The 13629-nt window shown below is 38.0% G+C and overlaps 2 protein-coding genes and 2 non-coding genes across 4 annotated transcripts; 1 reads left to right on the top strand and 3 right to left on the bottom strand.

Moving 5' to 3' along the window:
- Positions 1 to 5227: 5227 nt before the first annotated feature.
- LOC120084639 (Hus1-like protein) lies at positions 5228 to 6405 on the top strand. Its single transcript, XM_039040450.2, has one exon. The coding sequence runs from the start codon at positions 5228 to 5230 to the stop codon at positions 6188 to 6190; it is 963 nt and encodes a 320-aa protein (XP_038896378.1). The 3' UTR covers positions 6191 to 6405.
- A 25-nt stretch (positions 6406 to 6430) lies between these two features.
- LOC120084638 (Pentatricopeptide repeat (PPR) superfamily protein) lies at positions 6431 to 8714 on the bottom strand. Its single transcript, XM_039040449.2, has one exon. It carries the CDS (start codon positions 8712 to 8714, stop codon positions 6480 to 6482), a length of 2235 nt encoding a protein of 744 aa, XP_038896377.2. The 3' UTR covers positions 6431 to 6479.
- A 124-nt stretch (positions 8715 to 8838) lies between these two features.
- Positions 8839 to 8911, bottom strand: TRNAF-GAA (transfer RNA phenylalanine (anticodon GAA)). The gene has a single exon. It is a non-coding gene; the product is annotated as a tRNA-Phe (tRNA).
- A 75-nt stretch (positions 8912 to 8986) lies between these two features.
- Positions 8987 to 9059, bottom strand: TRNAF-GAA (transfer RNA phenylalanine (anticodon GAA)). Its single transcript has one exon. It is a non-coding gene; the product is annotated as a tRNA-Phe (tRNA).
- Between the last annotated feature and the right edge of the window lie 4570 nt (positions 9060 to 13629).

Genomic DNA, 13629 nt, shown 5'->3' with positions numbered 1-13629 from the left:
GTATGTAAATTAGACAAATCTCTCTATGGACTAAAACAAGCTCCTAAGCAATGACATGGAAATTTTGATGACCTTATCCTATCTAAATGTTTCAAGGATAATGAAAGTGATAAAGACATCTACTATAAGTTTGAAAATAATTTTTGCACTATCCTATGTCTATATGTAGATGATTTGTTGATCTTTGGGTCAAACTTGCACGTCATAGATGATGTGAAATTAATATTGAGTGCAAACTTCGACATAAAAGACTTAGGAGAAGCTAGTTTAATCTCAGGCATAAAAGTGACTAAGTCTGAAAAGGGAATTTCTTTGGATCAATCTCACTATGTAGAAAAGATTCTAAAGAAATATAATTACTTTTAATGTAAACCAGCCTGTACTCTTTATGACCCTAGTGTCAAGTTGTTCAAGAACACTGGTAACAGTGTTAATCAATCTGAGTATGCGGGCATCATAGGCAGTCTTACATACACTGCTGACTGCACTAGGCCTGACATAGCTTATGTTGTAGGATTACTTTACAGGTTTACAAGCAGGCCCAATAAAGAACATTGAAATGCTATAGAAAGGTGTTGGATTTTATGTCATAAAACTCGAAGTTTGTAAATTAATAAACATATTCTGTTTGTTTTTCGATAAAATTGTAATCTTGAATCCAATAAACTAAGGTTCTGAGGCTATTTAATGAAGTTTGAACTTTATGTAATAACATAAATGTGGATCAAGTTCAAATATATAGCCTAAAATGGTTTATAGTATAGGAATAAGGTTGGGCGCCTTGTTCTGAGGACACTATGGATGCGACCCATTTTGTAGTTAGTACAAACGATGTGATCTTGAATCGTTCATATAGAGATATGGAGTGGGGGCATCCTATGCAATGAGTTTGCATAAGACTGAACCATGAAATAGTCACTTTTTACGTTCTAAATGTTGTTTTATGTATAAAACTGACTATTTCGTTATGACCTAGGTAACTTAATCTCAATCATGAGCTAACTATGAACTCCTGTTCACTTGGAATTATCCTTAGATCTGCATAGGTGAGGGCGGCTCATTATCGCTGGCCCAATAAGCCTCCCATTTCAAAGGTAAGATCAGGTGGATAGTTGGGAACATAGGGTTAAGACAGAATTCACTCCTACCCGTTATAGGGATAGTACATAGGTTATTCTCTTTAGTACTGAATCCAGGTCTTGAACAAGGGGCCCCACCTTTTCCTTGGCCTGATAAGGGTTTGGTTTATAGATTGGACCTTAAACCAATTGTTCATTAGAGGATAAGTGGAACTTAAGGGACAAGATGTAGTCTTGGGGGTAAAACGGTTTTTATGGCCCAGCCGAGATTACGAATAACCTGTAAAGGATTAGCTTACTAATCATGGTTATATCAAATGGACACAAATATATCTATAGTGAGGGGAGTGCAACTACGGGACTATAGTGGAATGACCCGTTAGTTAACGAATATTGATTAGCTTCGTCTAAAGAATTTAGCCAGCTAATCTCGGATCGGTAGAGCCCATGATCTATAGATCCATTAGGTTCCCCTACTAGCTCATATGGAATAAACTTAAAACAGTATGATAGAATGATTCGAATTGTTCGAATTAGGTGAAGAGAGAGAAATCGACAAGTATATGTGATATAGTGGCCGGTTTTCAGTTTAGAGATACAACTTTAATATTTAAATATGATTTAAATATCAAGAATATGAATACGTTCATATTCGGAAGCTCGGAAATAATGGAAATGGTCAAAGATGTAAAAAGTCAAAGAGTTGACTTTTTACTTTGAAAAATCAAACTTTGACCGATCTTATATTCAAATGTGATTTGAATTTCGAGAAAATGAATGCGGATTCATGCTCAAGAGATCAAAATTAGTCAACACGGAAAAAATCATAAAAAGTCAAAATGTTGACTTTTTTGTCAAAGTTTAACTTTGACAAAATTACTATTTTGCCCTTTGATTAAAGTTAGTGGGAAAATCCAAACTTTTGTTGGATAATTCCACTAACAAAATAATGGGCTAGGTGTTGGCTTATAGTGGAGACATTAAGCCCACTTAGATAGTGGATTCTAAGTGTTAGGTTTTTATGGATTTGTTTCATGGAATTGTTGCATGGCTTTTTTCTATAAATTGGGCTTTCAATTATGGATGAAAAACTTTTTCCATTTTTGCCAAAATAGTTTTCTAAATTTGGGCTGAAAAAAAAAAAACCCAAAACTAAAAGAAAAATCCATTTATTTTTCCATCTCTTTCTCTCTCTCGGTTTCTTCATCCACCAGGTCACACAATCCGGTTCTGAGTCCAGAGGATAGTAGGTCAACTCTAGTGGTGATCCAGAAGAGTTTGGGTTGAGATTCAGCGAGGAAAAGTGGTTTTCAGAAGCTTCAAAGGTAATTTTAATTTACTGTTTTTTCCTTCATTTGCATGTTTTTTTCCTTTAAATTAAAAGCAATTAGAGTGTAATTCGATCCTTATTTCACTACGTATGTCTCGTGTTCCATCAAAAGGGTTATGAAATACTTAAAGAAAAACCGAAAACCTAGGATTACATTATCAGAAGTTTCCCAATGTCCTGGAAGGGTGTCGCAATGCTGACTGTAACTCTCTTTAGGATGATTCAAAGGCTACGAGTGGCCATATCTTTAATATAGCAGGCGAAGCTATCGCTTAGAAGTCCAAGAAACAAACTATTTTAGCCAAATCTACGATGGAGTCAGAAATGATAGCACTAGTGATAGCTAGTGAAGAAGCAGGTTGCCTTGAAGTCTGCTATTAGAGATTCCTTATGGGAAAAGCTGGTACCAGCCATATTGATCCATTGTGATAGTACAACAGCAATTGCAAAAGTTCAGAACCGTTACTACAACGGAAAGAGACGAAAAATACGCCGTAAGCACAATACCATTAGAGAGTTTCTCACTATTGGTGCAATTAGAATGAATCATATATGAACTAATGAAAATTTGGCAGATCCTTTGACGAAAGGACTGGCTAGAGAGAAGGTTTTCATAACTTCAGAAATGATGGGACTCGTGCCTATAGAAAGATGAATCACTGTGAGGAGAACCCAACCCGTAGAGTGAAGATCCCAAAAAACAGGTTCAACGGGTAATAACTGATCACTAGTGATATATAGCGAATCATGTTAAACCAAACACAGGTTCCATTCCTATGACTTAGAGTTTGAGCATGATATCCTGAAGCATAAGAAAGGTTGAACTCGGTTCTTAATGAGATCTATACTTGATGACAAGTAAGGTACCTAGCTATATGAGCACTCTTGATAAACTCACCTATGTGAATGTGAAAGTGGAGGTCGCTTCCTATGAAGTTTTTTTTAGGCAAACTCTCTAGAGCATTTACTAAACCGGGATACACATGCTAGGCCTTAAAGCACGAGCTTTCGAACTACACCCTAATAACACTCTGTGTGAGATGCTGTTAGAGATAGAGTTCAAAATCAAGGGTTACTATAGTATATTCTGAATCATCTACACTACGTAAAAGTTCAAGTCGCAAGACACCTTTACTTATGCACAGTGCTGTATAGACTGAAACTGCTCGATGAATTTTTTTATCTCTTATGTTTAATTTTTCAAGTGGGAGATTGTTGGGTGATTTATTATTATTATTATTTTAATTAGAGGGAACCAACCTTTGGTTGGAGAATCCCACATTGGAGAATTTTGAAAATGAAGTCTCCCTTTTGTACTCCAACCAAGGGGTACCCATGTTTTGGAGGGAGTGAGGAGATAAGCTAATGTGGGTTCGGTGGACGTCCTACACGCGCGTCGTCTGTCCGTCCGGTAGGACGCGTGTGTGTGATTATTTTTCCGTAATAAAAATATTATTTTTATTTTTATTTTTAATTATCTCATTATTTTGTTATTTTTTAAAAAGAAAAAAAATTCCCAGTTGGTTGCGTCTTTCGATCTTCCGCACGTGCGTTTTCCTGTCAGCCCGCCTTCGCACGTTCAGAGGTTGCCCATGCATCTCTCTCACGGCAGTTCAACTCTGAAGGCCTATATATGACGCGCCCTTCAGCAGTTCAATCACATCAATTTTTCTTTCGATTCTCATCGCTTTCCTATGATTTCTTTATTTCTCTGCTTCTGTTTTCGAGCATTCAGTCAGAAGGGCATGTGTTCCGGTCGGTAACGGTGCCTTTTCGACCGAAATTTCTTTTTGGGTTATTTTATCCTGGGGACAGCGTGGTAAAATTCCTTACACACTTGGGCAGAGCCGCGAAAAACATCTTAAATAGAGCGAGCTCCGCGATTTAGCCTATAATGAGCTTTTATTTTGCAGGTTCTGTTCTTTGCCCAACCGCGATTTCCTGATCGTTTGTTGTTGTCTTGTTCGTCGTTTGAGGGTCTTACCGTTTACAATAATTACAACTTTGCTATGTTTTATAGTATTTTCATGTATCCCTTTCTTCTCTGTCAATAATATAATTCAATATCCATCTACCCTTGCCATTTATATCAGCTACAAGAGTGTTAAAGTACAATTCTTTTCTATCTTCAAACCATACAGTGACTCAACTTCTAATTGAACATTAAATCAATTATATTTAGAAAATTTTTGTAAGTGTTGATTTTTAAATACTTTCCCACTACGAAATAAAAAAAAAATTGGAGAGAGTGGAAAAAAAAAGAAAAAAAAATTTTCAAAAATAGAAAAATAAGGAAAATTATTCCTACAAAATAACAAAATTTTAATAATCTTGACAAAATTCTATTGATGTGATCAATTCTTTGTTTTTTTCTATTTCTGTAAAACATTTTGGCGGAATTTTTTAATATAAAGGGAAAGGAGAACAAGCGCCAAGCAAAGTGAAAACCCGAAATTTCAGTCGCTTTGGCGCGAATTTTGCAAAGCTCTTCTTCCTCAAGCTCGCGTCTCGATTCCTTTACCAGAGAAGTTACCTCGAACGCCATAGCTTCTGCTCTCAACACTCAAGGTACGTTCTCTTCTTAAACTTCCTGTTTGGTTTCTCTATCATACCTATCGTTTCAGTCAATTCTGATCCATAATGGTTTTAGAATGGATGAACTTCGATTATCCCATGTTTTAGTTCCACGTTCGTAGATGTTTTGATATCTAAATTTGCAGAAAGAGTATATTGTTTGATCTTACATTATTTTTGGGAATCGTTTCGTTTCCATTCTATTTCCAGCGCGTTTAAGCAGGAATTACTAGTAGATTGAGAAATGAAGTTTAAGGCATATCTAACTGATAATGGGGTAAATCTTCTGGAGAAGAGGTTTCTACCTGCCCTAGACAAGATGGGCAAGATATGTCATTTCTATTTGACTAGAGATTATGTTATCTTCCTGCATAACCTTCTTAATGGTGATGGAATTCAATCAATTGCTCAGTTTCGTAAAGAAGCTTTGTTTGATGATTACCGAATCTCCAGCCAGAATGATGATCGCATTGCATTTACCATAGACATTTCCCTTCTCCACCGTGCCGTTCGTAGTAGTGTTAGCATCTGTTGTTCTGAATTCGGTAATGGTCCAACAGGAAATCGTCTCCAAATAAAGTTGGTGAAGAAGTTGCCTCTGAATTGCACCCAACCAATGCCTTTCCTTACATTTGAGACTAAAGGTTATAAGTCTGCTGTCATTCAGGATGTACCAATCTCAAAGCCCATGTCAAGAGCTCAAGTTCTTGAACTTCAAACTGCTCTAGATATGGCACAAGATTTGCCTCAGACGCTTGTGCAGGTTCCTGATCTTAACCAGTTACAGAACTTTGTGGATCGAATGAAGAATGTTGGGGATTTGCTGAATGTCTCCATAAGCAAGTATGGTGATTTACATGTGCAGATTTCTACTACGTTGATTACCCTTGGTGCTGAGTATCGAAAATTATTTGTCATAGGGGAACAAGCAAATGCTCCAGCTGAAGATCAAAATCTAAGTGCTCAGACTAGATCAACCAGGGCAGTATTGAGGGGGGATGCTCAATCTGTACAGGTGAGTGTGAAGCACTTTGCCAAGAGTCTTCAGTATCACTTGGCCAAGCCAGATTGCACTTTCTATGGCATTGCTCCTCAGGGTGCTTGCTTGACGGTGATATTTCAGTTCTTCATTCCTGGCTCTCGACAGACTGATAAATCAATCAGTCTACATTGCCGGCTTCCTGTTCTTGACCCTGGAACAAGTTAAATTGTGATTTCCTTCTCTCACGTTGGCTATATGATTGTTAGAGCAACTGTCAAGTCGAAATTGGCTGAAGTAGTGGAGTTTATTGGTCATTTGACATTATGAATCCGTATTAATACCGAATGTAATACATTTTGAATTCTTTCTGTAGTCAGGTGGAATTGTGGAAATATTGGAGTTTTTTTCTTGAATACAAATGCTTACGTCTTGTGAACTTAGATCTCAGTAAACAGCTAGAAACAGTTGAATTTAGAAAGGGAGGGGGGGTTATTGATTTAAGCATTGAAGGCTATCACCAGTACTCTTTACACGAACATAAACCATGTTTGAAATGGTGGAATCTGGTTCTGTCCCTAACAATTACTTCTCTATTATGCACCTTTGAGACTAACTTCGCCATATTGTGACAATCCGTGCACATTCGAAGGTTCTTCACGACTCTAATCGTGACCCCAGACGGGGAATTGATGAGTCCAAAAGCAATGGCCAACTTCTCACTGTGACGAAAGACTGAGTTCTCTTTATCCTCTTCTGCTATGTCAAGGAACACTTCTGAGATATCAGGTGAATACCCCGCAGATTTCAGTTCTTGGGTCATTTTGTCTAGCTTAGCATCAATTTGTTTGGTTTGAGGGTGTGATCGGTCCCCAGCTACGAATTCGTGGACTGTGCCATTCATCTCTATCAAACTGCAACCTGGTGTTTTCTTGATTCCTTTGTCCATCATCATCTGTCTCAATTCTCGCAGCTCATTCCATCTCTTGCAAGCTGCATATATATTACACAGGAGAACATAGACAGCACCATTCTCAGGCTCCAACTCAAGAATCTGCTTCACAACCATTTCAGCCATATTGGCTTCTCTATAAACTCTACAACCACCTAGAAGACCCCCCAAGACAATGGAATTGGGTTTCATTGGCATGTTCTCAATGACTTCGTGGGCTTCTTTTAGATGACCGGCTCGAGCAAGAAGATCGACCAGACAACCGTAGTGTGCGATATTGGGTTCAATGCCATGTTGTGTTGTCATACTAAGAAAATACTCTCGTCCTTTGTCTACCATGCCAGTGTGTGTACAAGCAGAAAGAACGCCGATGTAAGTAATCTCATCTGGCATAATTGAAGCTTTTAGCATTTCAGAAAACATATCAAGAGCTTTCTCACCACGGCCATTGACTGCAAGGCCAACTATCATGGCTGTCCATGTAAACTTGTCTCTCTGGCACATCTCTCTGAATATGCTTTCTGCTTTCTCAACATTTCCACACTTGAAGTACATGTCTATTAATGCATTTCTAACAAATGTGTCATTATTGATCTTGTTCCGGTCGATGTAAGTCCTTATCCATTCTCCTAACTCGAGGGCCCCTAGATGTGCACAAGCAGTCAGAATACTGACCATAGTGAACTCATCAGGCTTTACATTGGTTGCTTGCATATTGCGGAATAGCTCCAATGCTTCTTTGAATCGGTTCAAACGGATGTATCCATCGATCATGGCAGTCCATGAAACATAGTCTTTCTCTGGCATCTTGTCGAAGTAGTTCCGAGCAACATCAATTTCTCCCATGTTGGTAAAGCCAGATACAATGGTCGTCCAAGAAATGATATCTCTGTCATTCATACTCCTGAATATCTCAAGGGCAGCATCCATTTCCCCACAAGCAGCATACATATCGATCAGAGCATTTTCAAGAACCAAATTGCTCTCAACCTTGCAGTTCTTCACATAACTATCGACCTGCTTCCCAGTTTTTAAATCCTTCAACTTGGAGCAAGCCGACAGGATTAAAACAAGGGTCACTGTGGTGGGCAGCACTTTTTTTTCCTCCATACCAAGAAAAAGTCTTATTGATTCCTCAAACTCACCAGCTTTCTTGTAAGCAGAAATCATCATATTCCAAGCAATCACATCAGCTTTAGAAAAAACATCGAAAACCCCACGAGCCGTATCAAGTTGGCCACACAAAAGATACATTTGCACCAAAGCAGTGTGAACAAAGACATTAGACTGAAGTCCATGCTTCAGAACATGGCCATGAAGCTCTCTTCCATATTCCAATGCAATGTCTCTTGTAAATCCCTTGAACAGGAAAGGGAAGGTGTAACGATCAGGCTCAAAACCTCTCCTCAACATTTCCACATACAAAGAAACTCCGAGCTGAGGAGAATCCAACCGGGAGTAGCCTCTGATCATGGTGTTCCAGATGAACAAATTCGGTTCGGGAATTTCATCAAACAGGTGATGTGCATATTTCAAGTCACCGCATTCATGAGTACAACAAAAGGACATAAGTCTGTTTTGCAGAACTGGGTTAGCATTGAGACCTGTTTTTATTGCTTGACAATGGATTTGCTGAAGCTGGTCCATGGATTTGCAGGTCTGGACAAGAGAGATTACAGGATGGGTGGATGGAGAAATGGGGTTTGAAGTTGAGAAGGTGGTGGCTATGGTGGCCATTTGCTTGAAATTTTTGACATGATGATGATGCAATAGAGTCCTGAAAGGCACCGGAGCTGGCATGCAGCGTTGCAAAACAAATGTCTTTCACAACTGAGCTATCCCACACTTGGTGTTCAATGATGATAAGAGGTAGAATTATAATTGTTCCAAATATATCTAAAAAAACCATTTAAGATAAAATGTTTGCGGTGAGCGTGGATCGAACACGCGACCTTTAGATCTTCAGTCTGACGCTCTCCCAACTGAGCTATCCCCGCAACTTGGTATTTAATAATGGCAAGATGTAGTAATTATCGTTTATTCCAAATATATCCTAACGGAGATAAAAATTTTGCGGTGAGCGTGGATCGAACACGCGACCTTCAGATCTTCAGTCTGACGCTCTCCCAACTGAGCTATCCCCGCAACTTGATGTTTAACAATAGTAAGATGTAATTATCGTTTATTTCAAATATATCCCACATGAACCCAAAACTTGGGTAAATATAACATATTTATAAGAAAATTATTTAAGATAAAAATTTTGCGATGAACATGGATCAAACACGTGACCTTTAAATCTTCAGTCTAATGCTCTTCCAACTAAACTATCCCCACAACTTGTAACTTGTTATTTAAGTGTTAAAAGATAAGATAATTATAGTATTTTACAAATATAAGAAATTGAAGAAAAAAGAAAATATAGATTTGCAATGAGCGTGGAACAAACAAGTGACCTTCAAGACTTCAATCTAACTCTCCCAAATGAGCTATCCCCAAAATTTTATGATGAATTGCTTTTAGATAAAATTATTAGAGATTCTTCCAAATATGTGACATTGAATAGTAAAAGAAAAATAGACTATTTTAAAAATATGTAAATTATGTGCGGTGAATGTGGAACTAACACATGACCTTCACATCTCTCTGAATTGAATTATAGGTTTTTTTTTTTTTGTACAGATTTCCTGATTTGGGAGGTCGAAATGAAAAATGGACACCTATAGAACGTTATCCATGTGTGATTTTATCGCTTTACCCTCGAGATGCACTCCACGGGCATGCCATTACCAAGAAAGTTGATCCTCGATGGCTCGTTAATTGTTCCTCAATTAGGGTTGGCAAAATTCCCTGCGGGACCCCGCCTCGATCGGGGTAGGGAATCCCTAGTTTGATCGAGGATCCCACTCCATCCCCATCCTCGCCTCCACCCCGATTAGGTTTATATATATATTATATCTAATTTTTTAATTTAGCCAAATCAAAACCCAACTAAAATGTCTAAACCCAAACCAAATAGAATTTTAGGTTATATATATATATATATAAAAGCCCCATGGGGAAACAAAAGGGAAAATGGGGAATGGGTCCCCGCGGGGACCCGTTTCCTTGACAGGGAATTCCCGCCCCCAACCCTGCCTTCAAATAGCGGGGATGGGGGCGAGGATAGGGGTAAAATCCCCCAGTAGGGATGGGGATGGGGAACCCTCCCCAACCCCATTGCCAACCCTATCCTCGTTGGCTCGTCACATGATCTTCGATACACGGTCACTCGATACTCAGATGCATGGTCACTCGATACTCAGATGCATGGTCACTTGATATGTATGCAATCAACACGTGTACACTCGATCATAGCAATGTCATAATCAATACTTGATTATTTTGTATTGCCCTCGCTCGTTGGAGTACCTGCTCTATAGTTAATGCTCGTGTACGAACATACACAAATTAGGGAATTTTCTGAAAATTCTCACTATTTTTTCAAATCAATTTCTTGAAATGTGAAGTGGTTTTTTTTTTTAGTAACTAAGAACAAACAGAATTGAAACACAAAAGAGAAATCGATCTTACTTTCCCTCCAATAAACCCATTTCACAAAACTTGTTTTTCTTGATAGATCAAGTTATAAAGACATTCAGATAATTTCACTATATTGTCTCACACCTCAAGTAAGTAAATGTGCTAGTCTTTTCTATTTTTTGCTCACATTTTTACTTTTCCGATGCTATGCGAGACATATGAATGTAGCAAAGAGAACGAGTTAGTGTGAGTTTGTAAGTGTGTATTGAGACATGTGTGTAGCTCCCAGTGGACCGAGGATGAGGGGAGAGAAAGCTATGAAACAGTAAGTATCAAGTTAAGAACACTAAGTATCGAGAGACAAGTATCGAGTAGTGAAGAGCGTGTAGCGAGGATCGAGTATAGTGAGTATTTAATAGTAACAAATTTTCCTAACTGCTCACTTTGTGTATTGTTTTTCTTGAAGGATGTAGAAGTATATATTCTTACGTTATGGTGGTTCATAGGATGACACATAAGAACGCCATATTGGAGGTCGTTTGAAGGGTTTGCTAGTTCCAAGCACATTGACGTATAATGAGTTGGTAAATCTAATATATGAGATCATGCAAGTTAGTTCCACAGAATTCAAGATTATAATGAGGGTGACATATAGGGTGAATATTGATTATCCTCTAGTATGCTTAATGGACGATGCTGATGTTAAATTTCTCCTCTCAGAATACGACCATACTAGACCGCAGGTATTTATGTCTTAAGGAAATTGAAGAAATTCATCACAAGGCAACATTTGATTACCTAGAGAGAGAAGACCAACCCATGTATGGAGCGGATGTCATTAAGCATGATGTTTCCAAAACTAGTAAATCATATTTATCTTGTTTTGCCTTGACCTTAGCCTTTTTCTTCTCCTTCAACTAGCGAGCACAGTTCCGCTTCCAATGCCCATCTTGGTTGCAATGGAAACATTTTCTTTTTTCAACCGGCGCTGGTTGTCTACCCTACTGTGCGACAGGTTGTGGGCTAGCAGGTGCCTTCCCTTTCTCCTTACCACCCTTCTTCTTCTTCTTTTTCCACTTGGAAGTGTTAGAAGTAGAAGGTGTAGACTTAGTTCCTGAAGTCGAAGCCCGATAGAACTTCTTTGATGATGAAGCAATATTTACTTCACCAACCTTCTTCTCTTTACTTTTCAGCAAGGATTGGAATGTTTGCAACTCGTTGAGGAGAGTTGTAAGGGTATAATCAACTTTGTTTAGCACAACATTGCTGACAAAGTGCAGGAAGCTTTCTGGCAACGAGTGCAGAATGATGCTAAACTGGCTCTGATACCAATTGAAGGAACTCTTATAGAAGAGAACTAGTCAACAGAAGCAAGATCTTCCCAAGCCCATTGTAAAAGAATTAAATGCATTCATAAACTTACAATAACAGTTATGCATCTTATACAAAATTACACCATGTTTAAGTAATCAAATGCAAAAGGAATGAGAGACATACCTTTGAAGAACTTTTCTTTTGTAAAACTCTTGTTCTCCTGAATAATTGAACAACAACCTCTTGTAGTCACTACAATCTTCTAGCCAATCTCTCGTTGTCGTTCAGATCACGAACAGTCTACTCCTTGAACAAGCACCCTTCGACACTACTAGTCGACAACCTTGGTATTCTCGAAGTGAGAATCCAGGAGGTGTGGGCTCTGTGTGAATTTAGTAAAGGGGAGGAGAAAGAAATGATCGAACTACACTATCAAGTAAGTGGGAGGGTGTTTTTGTCTATCGTATAGACCGAGAGTACTTGATCGTTTAGTCTCTCGCTCAATCACTTACACGATCGCTTAGTCTCTCGCTATATCGTTTACACGATCGTTTAGTAAATCTCGCTCTAGAGGATCGTTTAGTCTCTCGCTATACATGATTGTTTAGTCTCGTGAGTAAATAATTAGTAATTTACTAAATGAAGTGATCTCATAACAAAATGAAAACACTTTTCATTTTATCCGTCAGTTATCAAAAACTAAAAATAACCTCTCATCTTTATGGTTAATGGAGAAAATAATCAACCACAATTATCATATAATTGTTTAACTATAAATAAATATAATAACTAATTTATCATATTTTATTTATAACCTATAGTTTTAATATCACATCATATGTAATATTTAAACCATAGTTCATTTTCTCATTTATTTAATATAAATCATATTTATATCAAAACCTCTAATTAATGTATCTTATACATCAAATCAATTATATTACATATAATTGAACCAATTTAATTATATCATATATAATCAAATTCTCTTTTGTTAATTTGAACACTTCAAACTAACCCAAAAACTGATTCTCAACTCGAATCCATTGAGCTACTAAGGGGACCTTATGGACATGTAGCCTGAAGCTCCAACAATACGTAAATAACTGTCTAAACTTTTTAATCATGAAATCCACCACCTGTTAACTGTCGAGTACTCCACTAAAGACCGACAGTTGCACTCTTCTCACTACAGATATATTTCTGTGTCCATTTGATATAACCAATCAATATTATGATAACCCTTCATAGATCACTCGTAAGTACAACTGGACCAATTTACTGTTTTGCCTCTGTAGTTACATCTAACTCCTTAAGTATCATTGATTTCTCTAATGAACAATATATCATAGTCCTACTATGAGTGAACACCTCTTGGGCCATGAGAAAGTGTGTGGCGCCACATCGTTCAAGCCCCAGAATCAACTCTTAAGGGAACAATCTATCTACTTACCTCTGCTTTAGGGAAGGAGTGAATTCCATCTCGTGTAGTCGGGTTCCCAGCTCTTCAATCAGACGAATCCCCAAAGTGATATGTTTGAGTTGGCAATCTGGCCACTCGCACCCATGCAAATCAAAGGTCACTCTCATAGGCAGGAGTTCCTAACTCACTCAGAATTAAGGTCATGTTACCTATGATCATTCTAGTGAAATGAAAGTCTCTGTCATGAATGGCGTTATATAACGAGACTAAACATTTTGTTGTCCGGTCTTATACAAACTTCTTTGTATAGGACACTCCCGCTCGCATGTCTCCACATGAATGATCAGGATCAGGCCATCTCCACGGTATTTTGGCCCAACTGTACTTATGAGCAATTTGTGAAGGGTCATCGCACTGTTGATTGATTATATCCAATGGACACAGAAATTTATCTAT

This window comes from Benincasa hispida, chromosome 9 (assembly GCF_027475165.1).
Source record: "Benincasa hispida cultivar pf3 chromosome 9, pf3_genome.v1.1, whole genome shotgun sequence".
Lineage (NCBI taxonomy): Eukaryota > Viridiplantae > Streptophyta > Magnoliopsida > Cucurbitales > Cucurbitaceae > Benincasa > Benincasa hispida.
The sequence above is the reverse complement of the archived record's forward strand: the minus strand, read 5'-3'. Positions and strand labels throughout refer to the sequence as shown.